Source organism: Athene cunicularia, assembly GCF_003259725.1.
Source record: "Athene cunicularia isolate RWA chromosome Z unlocalized genomic scaffold, athCun1 chrZ_part3, whole genome shotgun sequence".
Taxonomy (NCBI): domain Eukaryota; kingdom Metazoa; phylum Chordata; class Aves; order Strigiformes; family Strigidae; genus Athene; species Athene cunicularia.
Window position 1 is genome coordinate 877,021 of NW_020799144.1, and position 21,091 is coordinate 898,111.

General features: G+C 35.2%; 1 protein-coding gene across 5 annotated transcripts in view; it reads left to right on the forward strand.

Moving 5' to 3' along the window:
* The first annotated feature begins 11 nt into the window (after positions 1 to 11).
* Positions 12 to 21,091, forward strand: part of POLK (DNA polymerase kappa) — a 32,531-nt gene continuing 11,451 nt past the window's right edge. For 2 of the 5 annotated variants that reach the window (XM_026866535.1, XM_026866537.1), the window contains exons 1-6: positions 12 to 262; positions 8,220 to 8,398; positions 10,805 to 10,924; positions 16,379 to 16,531; positions 16,912 to 17,043; positions 18,736 to 18,889. In XM_026866535.1, coding sequence (XP_026722336.1) covers positions 8,258 to 8,398; positions 10,805 to 10,924; positions 16,379 to 16,531; positions 16,912 to 17,043; positions 18,736 to 18,889 — 700 coding nt within the window. In that variant the 5' untranslated portion in view covers positions 12 to 262; positions 8,220 to 8,257. Of the gene's footprint in view, positions 263 to 3,481; positions 3,583 to 8,219; positions 8,399 to 10,804; positions 10,925 to 13,192; positions 13,265 to 16,378; positions 16,532 to 16,911; positions 17,044 to 18,735; positions 18,890 to 21,091 lie in introns of those variants that run through there. The other 3 variants (XM_026866536.1, XM_026866538.1, XM_026866539.1) reach the window with 3 other exon arrangements.

A 21,091-nucleotide genomic window follows, 5' to 3' on the forward strand; every position in this document is an offset into this window, starting at 1 on the left:
GACAGGGTAACTGGTCTCTGCCGCTGCGCGGGGCCGGCGGGCACTTGGGCCGCTCCCGGGGACACGGGGCCGCCTAGGCCCTCGCCCTGCGGTGGCAGCGGTCGCGGTTTAGCGTGGCGGCCGCGGGTGGGCTCCCCAGCCCGCTCCTTCCCGGCCGGTGGGGCGCTTCTGCGTCGCCCGCTTTAGGTCTGCTTCACTGCCTGTGCCCAAAGGCGTGTGATGAGAAGAGCAGGAGGGGCGGTCAGCAGTTTGCCTCTGCCAGGTAGCGGTGTCCTGTCTTATTCGTTTAATATTTTCGCTGTTCAGGGAAGGAAACGGTTAATTTTTTTTTTTCTTCAGCCTTAACATCTGAGATATGTGTATTTGCCGATATTTACAGGTGGAGAAATATTTGTAGAAAGGGGAAGAAAAGTAGTTGAATGTGTCACTTCACAACTTATGAACAGATGTAGTGAGTTGGAAAGGACTTAAGATTTGTGCTGATCTTTCTTATGATTTCTTGGGAAAAAAAATTGCGTTGGTTGAGGAAGCTTCAGTTTTGGAACACACACTTCTGACTGTATCATGAAAACAGTGCTGTATGATTGTATTTTTTTTTTACTTCCTCCTTATGATAAATCGTTATGTAAATTTTCCATGTTATGCTGCTTGAAAGTTTCCACTGATGGTTTATTACTTTTCTGAAACAGCTCTTAGCACTGATACAGCTATTTACATGCATTTTTTATATAAGTGATCTGACCCCTGTACTCAGCACTGGTGAGGCCACACCTCGATGACTGGGTTCAGTTTTGGGCCCCTCACTCCCAAAGGGACATTGAATGACTCGAGCGTGTCCAGAGAAGGGCAACGGAGCTGGTGCAGGGTCTGGAGCACAGGTCGTACAGGGAGTGGCTGAGGGAACTGGGGGGGTTTAGTCTGGAGAAGAGGAGGCTGAGGGGAGACCTCATCGCTCACTACAGCTCCCTGAGAGGAGGGTGCAGAGAGCTGGGGATATGTCTCTAGCCAAGTAACAATAGGACAAGAGGTAATGGCCTCAAGTTGTGCCAGAGAAGGTTTAGACTAGATGTCAGGAAGTATTTCTTTACAGAACAGGTTGTTAGACGTTGGAATGAGCTGCCCAGGGAGGTCATGGAGTCCTCATCCCTGGAGGTGTTTAAGAGTCGGGTTGAATTAGCTCTTGGCAATCTGGTGTAGTTGAGAACTGTCAGTGTTAAGTTAATGGTTGGGCTAGATGATCTTCAAGGTCTTTTCCAACCTAGCTGATTCTGTGATTCTGTAATATTTGTGTAGTCACTAGAATGCACAGAAATTTTTTTATGTGGATCTACCGTAGGTGTTATTTTAGACAATTTTCTAATATATGAGAAGTTGTTGAGAAACTATGTTCTTTTATTCACCAGCTGTTTGGAAAGAAATGAAACAAGATATTTTTTCTTAGTGTCTGTTGCAATGTACTGCATCAGATAGGCAAGCAGGGTGACTGAGTTGTGTATTTATTGAGGTGTATGAGAATAATTGCTAGTTCTGCTCTGCAATATGTTGACAAAGTTAAGTGGTATCACCTGTGAAGCCAGTTGTGTTTTCCCCATTAAACTCTGAATGAACTTATTTTTCTATCCTGATCAAAAGCAGGAGATGAAGAGATATGTCTGAGCAAATCCTTTTGGCAGTGATGTGAACTACGTAGCCACGTGCTGTCATTCTTCCTGTCTAGGACTATTCACTTAGTTCCAGAACTAGCTCTTCCTTTTTCTTTTTCTTGTTTTTTTTTTTTTTTTCCTCTCCAGAATATAGATTGACTCAAACAGGTGTTAAAAAATTCCATGAATAGATATTATTTCAGGTTGTTTATCAAACGTACTCATCCTTGTTATAGAGAGTATTTGTTTAATTATTAATTCTAGATAATATTTTATAACCAAACTTTGAATAAATACTGGATGCTAAAAGTTTGCCTTTTCAACTTTTCAGATAATGCTTTGTCTGTGCTAATGGATTATTTTTTTAATGTCTTCCACATCCTTCTAATATGTCATATTTTTTCCAGTTGTCAACTTATGGCCTTCCAAAAGGTGTACTGGGACTGTGAATACCTTATGTAAATTAACTCTTCTTTCTAATCTTCTGACCATCTTTTTCAAATATAACTCTATCTATTACTCTTCATGAGATCATGGCATATCTACATTAGCAAGAATGTCGTGCAGTGGGAATAAATTTGTTAAAGGAAAAATTTGGTGCTGGGGACCTTAAGTTCATCTTATATATGCTTTAAGAGTTGGGTTTTTTTCAGACTAGGACTAGTAAGGTCCCATGGAGGGCACCTGCATTAGCAATTGTAATGTGTCAGGTGTGCTCTGGAAACCTAGTATTCCAGTTTAGTTTGAAAGGAATCTGATTTGCCTTCTCCAAAACCAATCTGGGATACAAACCAAAGTTTGGGAAATGGAGATGATCAGATACACTGATGTAGGCTACTCACTCCTCTCTACTTGCTTTTATGTAATTTCCACTGGACCTTTATTTTGCATTTGTTGTTGTGTATGTTCTTTCATTGCAAGCCCCAGTATTCTACCTGTGCGTTGTCCAGTGTCTTAGAGATTGCAAGAAGTTTACAAATTACTGTTTTAACTGAAAATAGTCCTTACCTTTGTTAGAACAGTGGAACAGATAATGTTGTTCTGTATTGTGGATATACTACTTGTAATACAAAAATGTTTTTTTTTAGTTTTACTCTTAAAGATGTTAGTCATAAATATCATAAAGGGGGTAACCATAAAAATTAATTTTTTTCTTCTCCTTTTTTATATCTCTTATTTCCACTACTGTACCTTTTGTTTTAACTCACTGTAGGTTATTAAAATGCATTCACCACTAGTGTATAAACATTTTCTAGGATGTTCATACTCATGGTTATGTTTGTTCTTAAATTTAAGACTCTTTTTCTTAAGAAGATCCTTGAAGGAGCTTTGTTTATGCCACAGAATGTTGCCTAATAATATAGGCTCTGAGATATAAATAATTCAGGCAATTTTTTCTAAAACAGTTGTGGTCTCTGAATCACTGTATTAGGGGATTTCTTCTAGCAGATCAGAAGAATGGTCTCATGTGCTTGCTTGCACATGTCTTTGTTGGTGGTTTATCCCGCTGAGAAGGAGAGACTTCAGAGCAGCTGATACTTAAACCATTAATAGAGAAACATGTTTTTACCAGGAAAAGAGAGTTAAGGAGTTTGTGAAATTTGATCCCATCAGCCAGAATGTTTTCTTGCCAAATGAATACTCAGACAAGACAGGTGCACCTCTTGTTGGAAAGTATGTAATGTAACTGCTTTGAGATAAAATCCTTATCCAAGTAATGAATAAATCAAATAGTATGTAATCAAAGGCACTGGGGTTTGCAGTGTAACCTTTTAAATATCAGAAATGTTAAAAATACTATAGTGGGGTTGAATTTTCCTAGTTTATTGAACATATATGTGTTCTTGTCTTTTAGAAATGCATGAAATAAAGCAATGCATTTGTGGGAAATCCATTGTTCAAATGACCTGACAATTGGTGTATGAATTTCTGTACCAAGGTGGGTTTGCTGAGTTTTTAATTCTTTAATGATGGTGACTCAAACAGTTGCATGCACAGCCTAGATGAAGATACTTCTGTGCAGTGAGTGGAGCTATGCATCCACCAGTTCAATCTTAATTAGCAGTAGAATAAAAACAAAGTGGTGTCCATTAAAAAATGGACATGAACTTTTGAGTGATCCATACTACACCACACTTGATTTTAGACAGAAGCCTGAAAAGTGATCCTTTGTGGTCAAAACTGGATGAAGTAAGTCCTAACTTTGCTAATTTTTTAATGAGCTTTCAATGCTTTTACAGAACTTTTCTGATGCAGCTTGTGTAATGTCAGGATTCCTGAAGTCATCCCTTAGTCTATTCTCAACATTTGCATGTGAAGTTAGCTGTTACAATTTTTTGTTCTTGCTAAGGTAAAAATAGATTAGTTTAAATAAAGGAATCTTTAAAACATTTTAATTGAGGGAAAAGAGGAAGTTTATTTGGGGCTCATACAACAATAAATGAGGTGTCAGATTTTGATAAAATGGTATTGGAGAATTTTATGAACTTCACAGAAGTTAAAGAAACTATTTAATTTAGATCCTTGTGTTAGCCATCCTAAAAATAATAATTTAAAAAATCATATAGAAAGGAGTCTTTAATAATTGTGTTGCTATTTGCAACATTGGTTGGGTTTTTTTACACACTGTGGAGACTTACTTGGAGCAATTGTGATGTAAAAGATAGTCCTCTACATCTGTAATATATGTCTTGATTCCTATGTTTAGCTTTTGAGCTCTGGGGGAGGTAGGCTGTTTTGTATTATAGTAACTTTTTTTTATATCACTATTGGCATAAGCATCTGTGATAGAAAAGATGTCAGGATTTTATTTTCTTTAAGAGGATTGGTACACAGTTTATGTACATCAAATCATAATTCGGTATGTAAATAGTTTATTTTTCAAGCTTTTCCATACTGATGTCATTTTCCAGTCCTAATATTTCTTTGCACCAAGTTGTTAACACTGTCAGTAAAAGGCAAATTGTTAACATAAGTTTGCAAGTGTTAATAAACTGCATAATAACACTATGTCCACTGAACTGAATATTTTTAGAAATACTTTTTGTCTTGTGTATTTTATTCCATGAAAATGATAATATGAAGGCATTTCAGTTTTCACACAACATACGTGGCTTCTGTTGCTGGAATTGGAGGATTTTTACTGAAGACAGTCTGGAGGAGTGGCACAGGATTAAATACGAGACATTTCTTTCAGGCTAGTTCAGTCAACTGACCAAAAATATGCTAAATTTGAGTAAATGTAGAGGCACTTGAAATTAAATTGTTGCTCTGATTTTTCTGCTGTTTCAGTTTCTTGATACTTTCAGATACTGTACAACCCTGTCTGACTGGTTCAGTTGAGTTTCTGTGCCTGCTCCTAGAAGAGCTTGCTCAGGGTTTTACTAGTGGCCTTTTTCCACTTGTAAGCATCCCTAGTTACTAACAAAGCTTCCTACACAGTAATGCTAGTCTGTGATTCCTCTCCACTTTTTTGTTTTGCATTAACTATTGGCATCTACTGCCAAAGTCTTCCTCTTTACCTTTAGAAGTTGTTCCAGTAGCTATTGGAAAGTTACCTTCTTGACTCAGAGATTATTCCCCTGCTCCCTTCCCCCCATTCCCAAATCACAGGAATAATTTAAGTGTAGACTGCCTTCACAGACTTCTCTGATTTCACACCCTACTTACTCAGTATGATGCTAAGAGATTTCACGTGTTCTGTTAGAGGAAACAGCCCGGTCTTGCAGCAGCTTCTTGAGGTGACAGCATGACAAAAATATGTCACTCTTTGCATAGACTGTTCTGAGATAGTGTTTCATTAGACTCTAAACCTTTACTCACTTTTTCCAGGTTGCTTTAGTAAAAAATTTACAAGATTGTGTCATAACAAGCTAAATGTTTTGTCTAGGTCAATTTACCGTTAAAACTGTTACTGCTTATCCTTACCACTTTCTACACTGATATTTTGTTCACATTTTGTGTAGTCTTTCACACTTCTTGTCCTGTGTTTCCTTTAAATATTTCTATTTTCATTTTGTCTATAGCAGATGATCCACTGTTTTTATCTGACAGTGTATATCTGTTGGTTTATTGTCGCTTTTGTGATTAATTTCAATATGCTAAGTATTTTACGTATTTTTTTTTCAGGCCTGTTAGTCTGAAACCAAGATAATCTTTAGCTTCTATTAGTGTTAGGCAGCTCAGAATGGTATCAGTCATTATTCATGTTTTCCCTTCTGTACACCTTTAAACTTTGGTGGAGAACTAATGCCATGTTGTCAAATAAATGTTTCCTTCTTAATTCCAACTAAGGCATTACTTGATATTTATACACTTTATCATCTGGTACTAGCAATGTATTTTGTTCCACACAAGAAGCTGAAAAGATAAAACAATGAGGAGACTACAACTTATGGGACTTTTTAAATAAAGACAATTATTTTTTCTATGACTGGTGTCATCATGGTAACATGTTTCTCACTGGATATATATATAACTGTGATAGAGAAAGCTTTTGACTGACATGAATTAGTGTTTAAAGCCTTTGCTATAAAACTGAGCCTTTAAGAGTGATGTGAATGAGGAAGGGGAAAGATTGTAGATGTTAGGAATAAAGACACTTTCAGGAATAAGGAACAGTTAAAAAGTGTTGCAGAGACAGGAGTAGGAAATGGAATCAATCCTTTGTTCATTGCAGCCTCTTGAAGGGAAAGAGTGATAGAAGAACCAGGGGGAATAGTGGAGGGGCATTCATCTTGAGGGTTGTATTTATTGGGAATTGTGCATGTTAATTAACAGAGATTGAGATGAAACGGAATGTTGTGTGGGATGTACTGCTTTTGATTCAAGTCTAGCAAATTGGTTCTGGCAAATGTGTATGCTAACTGTAAGACTGTCCTACTGTAAGTGAGAAACTTATGAAAATGTCATCGTGGTCTTTCATTTGTTAGATATACCTAAGGGCTATGAAGCCATTCCCATTCCTAGTTGCCATTATAGTAGCTCAAGTGCTACTAAAGGTTCAACAGAAGAGTTCTGGTGTCTACATCACCTTCTGTTCTTCAAAATATGACAAGCTGGAGATAAACATAGCATTACTTATCTCATCTTGCATCTTTGGAAAGCATCATAAATAATAATCTAAATTAATAGAATATGATTAAAATTGGGATATTTTTGTTAGAATTTTTTTTTAAAGATGGCTTTCTTTAGTATCTTGACTTCAGTTGGGTAGTGTGTTTCAGGAGATCTTCAGGAAAATATGAACATTGCCACCATTAATTTTAAAAAGTCACCCATGTGGTTCTTTAATAACAAAAATTCATCTCTAGATGCAAAAATACTTAATTACCTTCTGCAATTTTCTAATGAGGTCCACTTAAGACCTAGAGTGGGAGAATGACATTGGAACAAAAAATTTAAAACTCCGAGATTTGTGCAATTTATAAATAGAGCTGCTGTATGTGCCTGAAAGGGTGTGGCTCCTCGAAACAGGAAGGGCTCCTGTCACAGGTTACAGCTTGAAGGGGAAGATAGGAGTAAATATGCTTCCTGCATGAAAGTAAAGCAGAAGTGCTTTATGAGTCAGCAACTTGGGGTAGGAAGAATGTATTTTTATATACTTTTCCAGTAATAAATGCATGTTGAGTAACTTGTGCCAGTATCACACCTAGATTCTGTTTGTTTTAATCTGGCAAAAATAAGACTGCAGGTTCATGCTACAGAGAGTAAAATTTTCTTTCTTTACATTTTTTTTAAGATCTATTTAATAACTGCACAATGTACTGTATAATTAGAGCCTGTCAAAGAGTTCAGCTGTTTACTTGCATAATCAGCAAGGGAAGATGTCAGAAGTATGCATATCAGAAGTAATAAGAAAATACTGATGGAAGTAATTGAGTAGTAAAGACTTGGTAAATTTTGTTAGTTGGATACCATGCCTTTACAAATTAATGTAAAAAAAGAATGCGTGAATTTTACCATGAATGAAACAGTACAATTTTATTCAAAACTTTTAATGGAAGCCATCTCTTTCTAAAAGACAAGCTTTAACACAAAACAAAAGTTTTGAATTTTAGCCAGAAATTACTGGGAAAGATTTTATGTCTTGTCTCAAGCGGGAAAGAAGACTAAATGAACAATGGTGTTCTGCAATTAAAAATAATTCATTTTATTTTCTGTTAATGTTATAATTTAGTGAGCAGTATTTTGTGTTTAAGGCAGTATTGTTTCATCTGACAGGATAACATACAGGCATAAATCTTACGTGCGTGTGTAAGGTACTAGCCATTACCTGAAGTTGGTGGTATTCAATTATTTCTGTAAGGGAACTTTTAAGAGAGTATGGTTTTAAATTAAGAAGAAAATAAAGTCTTACTTTCTCCAAACACTGATAGAGTTACATATGACTTTATGTGGTGAGTATGGCAGGTCACCCATTTTACAGGAATACAAGTCTTCATATTTGTGATACATTACTTTCTGAATAAATATTAAATGGTTATTCAGTAAATACAGCAAATGAATTCAATTTTTTTCTTGTATTCTTTAACTGGAACTTAGAAACAAATACATTATTTAAATTATTTTTTTCAGGTATTAAGTCTTGAAAGAGGTACTTGTTTTCAAGAAGTATGATGGACGACACGGAAAAAGTTGGTAACAGCTCATGCAGTGATGGAGTACTACTTAGAATGGGTCTCAATGATAACAAAGCTGGAATGCAAGGTTTGGATAAAGAGAAAATCAATAAAATCATCATGGAAGCAACCAAGGTTGGTTTGATTATTCTTTTCCTGGTGTCTTATCTGTTGTTCAGTATAAGGTTCTCTTCCTCCTCAAAATTTTATCCCTCATGTGTAAATGGAGGGCATCTTCTAAGAAGTGTGTGTTTGGGGAGGAAGGGAAAGGACTGTAGCCTAGGGTACCATAGGGTACTGTTGGATTTGTCACAGAGACATCGAAGAACACAACTGAGTATGTCCTTAGGTGCTCCTTTTTTGCCAGAAGCAATACATAAATATCACAGCATTGTTCAGAGGTAATTGTGAAGGTTTCAGCTTCCTTAGGCCTCTTGTTTTCCCATTTTGCATTTCTTTTGCCTGCCCCATCATTAGTCAGCCAAGCAGATCTACAGCTATTGGTCACCTTCCTGTAATTGCTGAATTTTTTGTAATCAGGATTTTCTATACTTTCAGTAGAATAAGAAATTCTGGGCTTACTGTCTGCCTTCTTGACTGTCTTCTCGGTATTCAAGAGAAGTGCCTGTAGTGTCCAACTTCGTACCAAAGATCTACAGAGGACCCCACAAATCTACAAAGCATTGAAATATTAGTCCTCTTACTTGTTGTTAGAGAATCTTCACATAGAACTATATGGAGATAACACTATTTGAGCAGCTCTGGGTTTTCTTACTTTTCCTTGCCCAAATATATATTTATTTTTTAATGGTGTTGCTGCAGCCCTAGGTTATATGCTTGATATTTTGCTCATGAATTCTGTGTTGGCTCCTGTTGCTTAGTGGTAAACTGCGGGGGGGAGTTGAGGAAGAGCAGAAAACATACAAACAGCTGTTATTTGACAAACTAACTTTGCTTGTGTTTTCACTTTGATGATGCTTTATATGCTGTCAAGCTCTTTATTGATTAGATGTTTCTTCTACTTATTCTGTTCACTCTTTCTTGAAAACTTAGTGCTTCGTCAGATATATATCGCCAATAATGATATTCAAATAAATTATTTCATCAGAACAGTTACTGTTTCATTTCCAGGTATGAAATAGAATGAACTGTAAAATAGGCTTACAAAACTGATATACAGGTATCTATATATTTCTGTCAAAAAAAACAAGAGAATATAAATACAGACACAGCTCAAGAAGTCTGAAAAGAAGCATTGATTCTTTTTCTTAAGCTTTTCTTTAGTCTTCAAAACTATACCTACAAACACTACCCACAATTGTATTACAACAACATTTTACAGCATTCCAGCTGTGAATACTGCAAGAGATGTAAAAAACCCTACAGCTTAGTAACAGTCTTAAGTATTGTGTTGCTTACCACACCAACATTTTGGTATTTGTTTTAGTGAGCCTCAAAAATCATGTTTAATTGCAGAGGAGTGAAAAGATAGGGTTGTGTGTCTGATATTGAAAGAAGACATACCCTAATTACTTGTAAGAGAAAATTCTTCTTAGCAATGAGACATGACACATCACAGTCTTGCTTTTCATTCTTTTTATCATTGTAAAAGTGAATATTTTTCTTTTTATGTAAATGCCTGATTCTTATTTGACTATGGCTGAATTCCTAGGATAAGGAATTTGGTAGTCAAAGGCTTTGACCTAAAAGTTTGTCCACTTGGCAGATTTTATTAGGTGGTTCAATAAAAAACATTGCCTATTCCTGAAAATGTTATTTCTCTTGTAAGCTAAGCACATATTGCAAGAAAAGTATTTTATTTCCTGGTTTTGATTTTTCCTCTATTTCATTTTATGCCCTCTTTTCTTTGTTGCGAGTGAGGAAAGGAGGTCACATTTTATGTTCTCTACATGATTGCTGTCTTTTTACGTTTTCATTACATATCCTTTTATTCATGCCTTTTCTTGAAGGAGCAGTTACATACTTGAGAGCAAGAGGGCTTTTTTTTGTACCCATTTGCTTTTCATTATCCTCTTCCAAATAGCTCCTAATTCTGCAGTGTCCTTCAAGATTAAATGGTCAATGAAATATGCAACATTATAAGTAGATTTGACTTTTACAATGTCATAATTTACTTCCATGTAGATTAAACTATATGGAAGTCTGGCAAAAGGCTTAAATAATTTTTTTTTTTTTTTTTTAGAGTTTTATACTCCTTATCTTGGAGGTATTGCAAAGAATAGTTTGACTTATCTGCTGTTTTGGAATTTTTGTTGTCAAGTGTTAGAACGTAGTAAGTTCTCTAATGAGTCCCTTATACTCATCTGAGTATAGGGAATCTGAGAGGGGAAGTATTTTTGTGTCATATGAGGAGAAAGATGTAAAGCACCACTGGTCTCTTGTGTATTACTTATATGAAAATTCAAAGTATGCATTAGAAATTGTTACTGTGTTCTAAGTTTTCTGTATTTAAAGATCAAGTGTGGTTGTTTATAGGAAACAACAAATAAAAACATTAGGTTTTTTGCAATTTTCTTACAGGGTTCTAGATTTTATGAAAATGAACTTAAAAAAGATCAACAAGTTAACCAACGAATTGAAAAAATGATGCAGCTAAAAGAGAAAATTACAACCCAACAGCTCTTGAAAGCACAGCTGCAGGTACTAATCTTGTAAAGATTTTTTGGAGTAAATGGCAAATGATAAACAGTTTGGTGTGTTCTAGTTTATTGCATATAAATTCTGGTGATAAGGACAGTGTTAACTACCATTTAATGTTAGTCATGCAAGTAGAAGTGCACAGTGTTTTGAGGATGTAATCTTAATAAAAAATTGCTAGAAGAACAGATTGTAAAATCACTCAAAAATATTCTCTAAATGAGTAAAATTAAGCAAAGTAATTCCCGTTCTTCTAAGTCTGGTGAGTTTAAAGGGATATCATTATGGCATGTAAAAATTTTGTTAAATACCTTGTTAATAAGTATCATATCAGTCTTAAGTTGACTTTCAGGTTTTATAATATTATATATATTTACATTCAGTGGCCTGTAGTGGGATAATGGGGATCGTAGTTGTCATCTCTTCTGGATAGAATATATTCCTTATTTATACTAATTAATGAAAAAATCATCATGGCAAGAAGTCACAATAAATACAAGTGTCCTGAAGTAGAAACATGAAGAGGCTATTTTTCTTCTCAAATACCAATGATAGATAATTGTATCAAAAGTGTTACTGGTTACGGAAGGATGTTAAAACAACAGCACCAGGGTTGCACACTAAACGTTCTTAAGAGCAACATAATTAAAAGTTGCTTGTAGAAGCTTAATTCCTTTCCTTTTCATTTGTACTGTGATTCAGTCTTTAATTACGTGATTGTTTGCTATTTTTCCCTAACAGGATTCCTGCTTCATTCAGTGCACAGTGCAGACTGTTCCCTGAGTGGGCAATTATTCAATATTTACTGTTGTTGTCCTTGTTCAGTGGGTGGCCCCAAGCTTTATTTGTTGTACATTAGTCTAATCCAGTTTTGAATGCAGAATTACTGACTTCCTCATAGACTTTTCTGTGTTGTACACCATGTAGTGTGAATTCTTTAAATTATTCTTGTAATACTCCACTAAAGTATGGTGATATTTTTGCTTTGTAGATTCGGGGCTGAATCACATGAGGATTAAACACATCCATTAATTTTGAATGCTGTTGTGAGGATTACAGATCCCGACCTTTGGTGTACAATTTTTTTGTTCATTGTAGATTTGCACATCACTTCTATAAATTAAATGCCAGTGTCTCAAATTTGTGCCCAGAAAAACTTGCAATTACTGAGTGTCCTTGAAAATTTTGTTATAAACCTTAATCTTTAACATGGATCAGTTTTGTCTCTGCTTATCAGTTTCTTTTTTTAGTTTCCTGAGGTAGCTTTTGAGGCATTTAATTACAAAAAACCTTCAATTTCTATCCTCCTTTTACCACAGACCTTTTCATTTTACAGAGAAGAGTCTTTCTTATAAAGTGAATTACATGAATGACACCAATCCTATAAAATTAGTGTACAGTTATGCAATTAAAGAATATATATGCATATAGTGAAAGTCAGTAAATTTGAATTGCTTTGACTATACTCATGTTGTCTTTCTCTGAACTTGATTCTTTGATTTTTGCAACATACTCCTATTTTCTTTTAATGTTTTATATTAAAACTGCTTTCTACAGAAGAAAAAAGCTTTAAAAAAGCTAAATTCTTTCATGTGGGTCTTCCTGGGACATGAGTTTCAAACTCCCTGTTTGAAATCTTTATGCCACTTGCTCAAATAGCAATTGTCTGTATTTCCAATGGGGAGTAACTGTAAAGTCAGCTGCCATACTGCATGAGAACTGTCATTAGAGGGGGATAACATAAACACTTCTTTTGCTGGCTAATTTTAGATCTTTGCTGCTATAAAAACATCAAAAGCTTGGATTTTGATTCCATCCTCTGTTTCCAGATAAGCTCTGCTTCATGACTTTTGTTGCCTTCATTTTTCATCACAAATTCTGACCCTTTTGTTCTCTCCCCTCCTTTCTTTTAATTTATTTTATCCTGAATTTCCCTTTTCTTGTCCCACATCTCCAGATTACCATCAGTCTTTTTCCAAAGCAGTCCTTGTCTATGTCCACAGAGTTCTCACTGAAGTCCCCAGTCTCCTGGCCCAGCCACTCTTTGTCTGTCTGTGTCTGATACCCTAAATGCCTCCCCCCTTTTCCTGCCACTTACCTACTCCCCCAGACCATTATCTCCACCTTTAACTTTGTCATATTTATTTCTCGTAATATGTGCTGTGTGTTGTTTAATCAGCTTCTCTAGGTCTTCAGATACGGATGTAGTCAGCTGTCATTATCAGCTTTTCTTCTTTATTTTCTATCAAGTTCTCTAATTCTTCTTTTTAGTAATACCTCCTGATATACTATGAGAGAATTCTCCCAAAATGTATAAGTGGAAGCTACTCCAGAATTACAAAGGTGTCTTTTATGAATGCTGCAAGTTCTCATCTGCAGATTATCTTGTTTGTAGCATGTTTAGAGGCTCAGATAGGACTTCCTAAGATGACAGTTAATGTAAGTGCTGAGGTGTAAAAAGATACAAACAAACAAAACCCCACTTGCTGGATTTGTTGGACAACATCCTAGTTATGTGATGGAAAGAATAATATAAAGAAAATGTAGAAACTGCAACATAATGCTGCCTTTCTCACCACTAGAGTGTGTGTATGCCAAGGAATTTCTGAAGGTATTTCCCATATTTTTACAGTTTTCCTTAGAAGACCTTCTTTGCAGAAGGGTACTTAACCACCATTGATTTTTCAAATGTTGGAGATTAGAAAGGACTTGTAAATCTTCTTAAAACTGCCATTTCTGTGTGCAAATATTTATTTGGTTTTTTGTTTGTTGTTCTGGGGTTTTTTAAATAATCTTAAATCTGAAAGGTAGTTTGAAGTTTTCTTTATGAATGTCGTTATCATCCTTCAAGGAAAATTATCTACTGTACAGTATCATGTAATTCTTAATTTTTGAAAATTTTTCTGTAACAGGTTATCCTAATAACCTAGAGTGGAATTGCTTTAAATTCAGCAGTAGTTATAAATGCTTTAAGAAGTATCCAGCTGCTACTAGACTTGCAAACTGCTGTACTGATGTTTGCTATTTTTATCTATATGGGTTTTATCCCAGATGATTATTCTGTAAATAGTTACTGTTGTTTTAGAATGGTATCACTGTTTGTTATCTCTTCACCTTGTCAGATACTTTTACAAATATAAGAGATTTTGAATAATCTTTTCTATCTAGCTTTTGTCAAAGCAATTTAAGATAGAAAACATTACTACAGAAAACTGTTTTGTATCTTGGGATAAGACAGAATGAGAGTTTACTCTTTAATTGTCTAAAAGTCACTATAAGCGAAATTAAGCTTCTAATTACAAATTGTACTTTTTAGGTTTTTGGGGTTTTTTTAATCTATCTTAGAAATAAAAAAACCTTAGTATCTATCTTCAAAGGAAAATTGAAAGCAGCTTTTAAAAACTTGTCAACCTGGTTTGCCTCTAAGGAATTATTTCATAACTTTCTTTATCTTACTAAGGGTAACATTTGTAGCTGCCCAGAATTCTGAGTACCTCTGGGTGTGTTTTGTTTTGGCATATTACTTGTATCAGTTGCTTTTGCTGAAAGTTATCTTTTTGTATTTCTGATTAGTTTAATGTAATTTTACTTCATTCTTCAGATGCTTATCTTAGCTGATTAGTATCACATTAGAAATATATTTATGCAGAAAAAGCAAAAAGTTTGTTAGAAATGTGATAAATTGGAATACAGAAGTTATGTAACTAGATGAGTAATTGACAGAATTAAGCAATTTGAATTTGGAGTAACCTGAAAATTATCCATGAAGTATAGTAAATAAGTAAGTATTTAAAATAAGAATGTGTGACTTGAACCCTTGCTGAATTGGTAGCATAATGAAAATAATGTAAATTCTCCACTTTTTTTCCTTTTGGTAGTTGTTTGAATGGCTTTCCCCTTGTGCTTTTATTTTGTCTGAACAAGTACTCGCCTCAGGGAGTATACTGTGCTCTTCTATATGGAATAGCCTAGTTTGAGGCACCATTCTATTCTTTCATCCCTTCAATCAACTTGGAACAAAATAGAGAAAATACTTAGTAAATCATTACTCAGCAATTTAATTAGAACACTCATAGTCACTTGCCTTGGTTCAAGTGTCTTCCACTTCAAAGATGGGGGTTTTGGGTAAGGTTTTTACAGTTTTTATTAAGCAGCTCTGTTGAGGGGAAAAGAGAGAAACGGTCTTCAAGTAGCTGTGCAAATTGAACATGAACATTCCTTTCCAGGGCAATAAACCCATTGCAGTCAACCCAGAGATGTTTCTGTAATGGTTCCTTGGTGTCCTGAATGTGTTTGTGTGTCCCCTTTTGCTTGCAACCAAAGTGAAATTTCAGCTCCTTTTCACTAGTTGCCTATTGGTTGGTTTTTTTCCAACAGTAGCAACCTTTTGCTGTGTAAACAGAGGTTAGCGTAATCATTAGTGTGGTTAGATAATCATAGTTGAATTGCACTTCTTTTTTTTTTTTCTTTTTTTTTTTTTTTGTAATATTTTCTCTTAGGCTTCTGGAACAAAATGTGGTACTGCCAACATGGTAATCTTTAAATCAGTAGACCTGAAAAATCACCTGTCAAATAACGCACTCATGCTTTCTGGTGACACTCACAGCTCATACCTCATTCATAGTTGAAAGATATTTCAGAAACAAGCATATAATCTGCAAGTCTTTTGGTAAAAGAATGCAGGCAAGTTAAGCACAGTTCATGGAGACACCTGTGTGCTTGGCCTCTGCCTCACAATACCATGGAACTGATGAAGCAGGAGTACTGCTTACAGTGTATAGACAAATACATTTTATACTTTTGGAGTGCAACCGCTTTCTGTGTATGGGCTTTTCTTTAAAATGTAGTTTTGCTAGCAATCTAGCCTTACATCGTATGGATTCCTGTAACAAATGTTGAGGAGTTTTGTGAAGGAATTAACAGTAGCTTACTTGGCAGTAAATGAACCTGATTATTTGAAACCCTATTTCTGATAGAATAGATGGATCTGCCTTGTGAGCTGTTGGTCTTCTCTTCACCTGTTTAGGCCAGTTTTCTGAAGTATAACTTAATTTAGGAGTGTTAGAAATTCTCTAATACCATGTTTTCAGTTTTTTTAAATAGCCTGTATCACAGTAGCTAAAGCTGCATATACAGTGGACTCAAAAAGTTTCTGTCTGAATTGGATGATGTATCTTTTTTCCGCAGAGGTGGGTTTTTGTTGTTTGTTGGGTTGGGGTTTTTTTCATTGGGTTTCTGTTTTTTTTTCATACTATTTGCTGCAGCATTGTTCTCTCTGAGAGCAAGTTTCATTAGAAACTTGGTTGAGAGTTTCTTTGATAGTGCTGGTTTGGTAGGGTTTGAGTTGAATTTTTTTAAACTAATATATGCCAGAGGCATTTGAGTTTTTATGATCATCTGAACTGCTGAACTTCTGCCAGGTTAACAGTTTTTCAATTATTGGTTTATTCTATTCAGGTGGACAAACTTGTGATTGAGCTGGAACAGAGCCGTAACCTTAGCAGTACAATTGTACACATTGACATGGATGCCTTCTATGCAGCTGTAGAAATGAGGGACTGTCCAGAGCTGAAGGAAAAGCCTGTAGCAGTGGGATCAATGAGTATGTTGGTAAGGCTGAATGTCAAGCTATACATAAATCAGTTACATGAATCAGTTACATGAATATAAAGCCTAATAAACCATACAGTAATAACATAATGACACTGTTGGTATAGAGAATTTTTCTAAGTGTGGGACAAAACCCAAAAATAATAGAGGAAACACCTCTTAGACTAGACTGTGTAAGCTGGATTTTATTTTTCAGGAAAAAGTGTATGGATGAAAGTTTAAAGGATGTAAACAGATTGAAAGGGGGGGGAGTGGAATGCATATAAAGTCTCAGCCTTGTCAGTCTTTTCTGCATGGAGATCTGTGATTAGAACTTGATTATTTAACAGTAAACAAAGTAAAACTTTTCTGAACACTAAACTTATTTAATCTCTCCTAAGTCCACCTCAAATTACCATGCAAGGAGATTTGGTGTACGTGCAGCTATGCCTGGATTTATTGCTAAAAAGCTATGCCCGCATCTAACTATAGTACCATTAAACTTTGAAAAATACGGCAAAGTGAGTAAAGAGGTAAGTCTGAAAGTGCTCTCTAACCAGAAGTCAGTGTACTTGGTTTTACACTTTTGTCAGTACATCAATTCTAGATAATATGAAAAGTGGTAGTTTAAAAACTAAATACTAAATTCTTCAGTGGTGTGGTTTGAACGTAAGTTAAACAAAACATTGGTGCTTTTGGTGAAGGAGCTGAAAATGTATTGCATTCATCCTTCTTAATGAAGCCAGTAGTGATGCTGATAGAGATTTTCAAAACTGTGCAGTGAGCTAGTGATACCATTTGAGCCTTATTATTCTTAAAACCGCAAAACCATGGAGCATAATTAATAACTAGGAAGCTGCAAATACATAGGAAACATAGCAATAATGATTTATGTAGAAAACATGGAGATAATAATTCCATACAATGCATAATCATAATTTTGAATGGTAATTACTGGAGAGAGACACAAGGAGTATTAGTGAGTTCTAAATGCAGATTCATTTGTTTTAAAAGAAGGGACTTGAAATAAAGAAATTTAGGGAGAAAAGAAATCACATTTTACTTAATTTTGCTTAGTGCCAGGAGAAGTACTTAGGATACCCAAAATCCTGTTTTTTTTTTTTAAAAAAAAAAAACCAAACCAAACAAAAAAAGATCTTTTGTAGATCTTAAATCAAACTAGTGCATGGCACAAATCTCCTGACAAATATAATTATGGCAAGATTTATTTATTTATTTTAATGAAGTCTCAGTCTCTTCACATAAATAAAGCTGATTACTAAATTTGTGGATTTTTCTCATTTCTATTGTAAAAAATCATATATAAATATGAGCATTTCAGAATGGATTTGAACTTATTAAGGATCTTGGGTTTCATGATACATTTTTTATTTGTTAGATTGGGTAAAGTATTAAAGATTCAGGTTGATTTGTTTTTTTCTTTATGTTTTTCTCTTGGGATTTGGATTGAAAATATTTAAATATATTTTGTCATTAAAAGTTGAGCAGTGAATCCTATCTTTAATCAGTTCCAGAAAGATGAAGTGCATGTTGTGATACCTAAGAATTTGACCAAAACTGATAGAGAAAGCTTGATGCAGTCAAATTTTCCTCCTTGTTTAAAAAAAGTAAAAGAGGGGAAAAAAGGAAGAGAAAAGGTAGAAATTTTATTTTCACCATCTAATTTATTATGTTGCCTTTTTGGGAAGATTCACTTACCACTAAAGATTTTGATAACAAGTCTGGCCTGTGGCATTAACCGGTGCTCTAAAACTTTGGCTATAACTTTAGTTTGAATGTAATTTAAAACTTTGGTTTGGAGGTTTTTTTTAAACTTTGCATGTGTGATGTCTGCCATACAGTGCACAGAAAGGTGCATCAGCTCATGTGCTTTGCTTAGGTCCCAGATCTGCAGAATTTTATTCAGATGATTACTGCAGTGTCTGTGAACCTAGCGCCTGTGAAGTCCTTGTATGCTGATCTTAATGACCTCCACAGTAAAACAGACTGCCAAAAATCTGTTTAGTTCTCACTTACTATTGATATCTTGGTACTTGTGAGAATCAGTACTGTGATTTTCCAATACAAATAATTTGTTCTATAAATATCTTTAATATTGATTGGTCATCTTGAAGTTTCAGAGTACCTTTATTCATATCATAATTGTGTGTCAAGATCTGCTTTTACAGCAACAAGCCTTTAAATTTCCATTATGTGTTTACAAGGTTAGAGAAATACTGACTGAATATGATCCAAATTTTATGCCTATGGGCCTAGATGAAGCCTACCTGAACATAACAGAGCATTTAGAGGAAAGAGTGAGGTGGCCTGAAGATAAAAGAAGATTCTTTTTTAACACAAAAAGCCCAGCAGAAGAAGGTAAGCAAATTACTATCTTTTCATGTGGTCACCTGACAGGGGACAGTCAACTTCTTTTAGGGATCCTTGGCAGAATGAAGACAACACTAAATAGTAGTTACAATTTAAGCTTTATTTTCTTGACAGGAAATTATTACTAGTATAGAACAGTATTTATGTTTACAATAGCACAGGATTTCTATAAGCAGAATCAATGTAGTACAATCAGTAAGGAGTATAATACAGAATTTATAATACAATTTAACTTACGGTTTCTAATCACCTGGACCTTTTGCAGATCGGGCCAAACCTTAATGTATGGTTTGGTGTATCAATATAACAAACACTCGGTACTCTAAACTGAAGAACCATACAAAAGAATGCAAGTCACTCCCTCAATCCTCACAGGAAGCAGACAATGGTGGAGGTGTCCCTGGTTATTGGTGGGGTGTGTGTCCTGGGTCTCACTGTGCAGCTGCAGTTCTGGTCCAAATTCTGCCTTAGTGCTTGTAACAGCTTGGTTTTACAGTGCTCTGGGTGCTGTTACGCTTCCCTGTTCTGTGGCAAGGTCATCAACAATACTAGGTTAGATGGGTGCTTGGGACCTTCAAGGCGGCAAGGAAGGGTGTAATCGGCCTGGTGACCAGGAACCTTGAGGCTGAGAAGGAGTGGAAGAAGAAAACTGTTTGGTTTGTCTGCTTGGTGCACAGGACCTTCAGGGCCTGATAATGAGAGGAAAGAGAACGAATACATGATCCACTTGGTCCCAGAGAGTGGCTGCTTGTGTTATAAAATGTCCTTAGTTATGCTAACCACTTTACTGGTGTCGGGAACAGGGGATATCAGTCACACATGCATATAATGTAAACTTCAGATAAGATGCACCCATTGGAGGTGTAGATACTTAAGTCCTTGCATAATTTGTCCTCCCATGTACTGTCTACCTCCAATTTGTTAGTTTACGGCTTAACTTCCTCTCCTACTCACCCCTGCATAAAGGGTATACAGCTAATGATTTGAACTTGAAGAATTTTCTTTTTTTATTTTTAACTTGAGTAGAATGTGTGAGAAGTGGTACTAGGTTTACTAAACCCAATTGTGTGTTTTAGGTGTGTATTTTTCCTTTGCAATTCAATGTGATAATTTTTCAAATAAGTAGTAATAATCTAAGGAGGTGTAGAATAAATACTTACTGTTCTAAAGGTTACTTGTATTTTGAAAATATGTTTCCTAATTCTGTAGTGAGTCCTGTACATCAGAAACATGAGAAAGTGTCAGCAAAGACAGTGTACATAAGCCTTAGTTAAGTGATTATTTTATAAGACTAAAAATGTATAAAGTAATGAGCACTGCACGAGTTACAGTAATGCTTAAGGTATGACTGCTTTTCACTTGGCTCTAGAAGATGGATTTGGAAACACATCCACAACTGTATGCCCAATTGGGAATAATAAAAAAGGAGGTGTCATACAAATAGCTGTTTGATGCACAAACCAGAACGTTTATATTATCAGTATTAAATAATTATTATCTAAATAGACATAAAGAGGATAATCAAGGATACACTACTACTGAAAAGCATTAATAGAATAGAAAGAAACAAAAGGGCATAGTATTTACAAAATAAATACCAATGATGTGTAATCATGTGCCTCTTCATATTCTCTAACATCTTTGTTCTTCTGAAACACAAAGCACTCAGAATGTGAAACTGTAATACTAAAGTTTGTGGAGCCAGACAAGGGGTTGCTGACCTTACTTGTTCTGCCATGGCAGCAGTTGAAACCAAGAAGCTTAGCAGGTTGATGGTTCTAGAACCAGATGTTTCAGAACCCTAATTTTCTTTGGAGATATTGAAAGAACTTATGCAAAAGATTTTTATTTCCATATAAAAAGGGAGCATCTGGCCTTGGTATCTGATACATAATAAATAATGACACATTTCTGACTCTTCTGCTGCTACTGCAACAGGTCATTAAATCTTGTTGCGTTTCTGGAAGTTATGTCTGGTTCCCGAGACTATTCTTCCAATCTCAGCCAAGTTCAAATTATATTAAGAACAAAGCAGTTACGATTCTCCTTTCTTCAGACAACAACGGCAATGCAATTGCTTTGGCTATTTTTTTTAAAAAAAAAAAAAAAAAAAAAAAAAAAAAAAAAAAAAAAAAAAAAAGAAAAGCTCCTAATGAACTTTCTTCAGGCACTGCAGAGGCAAATCAATAA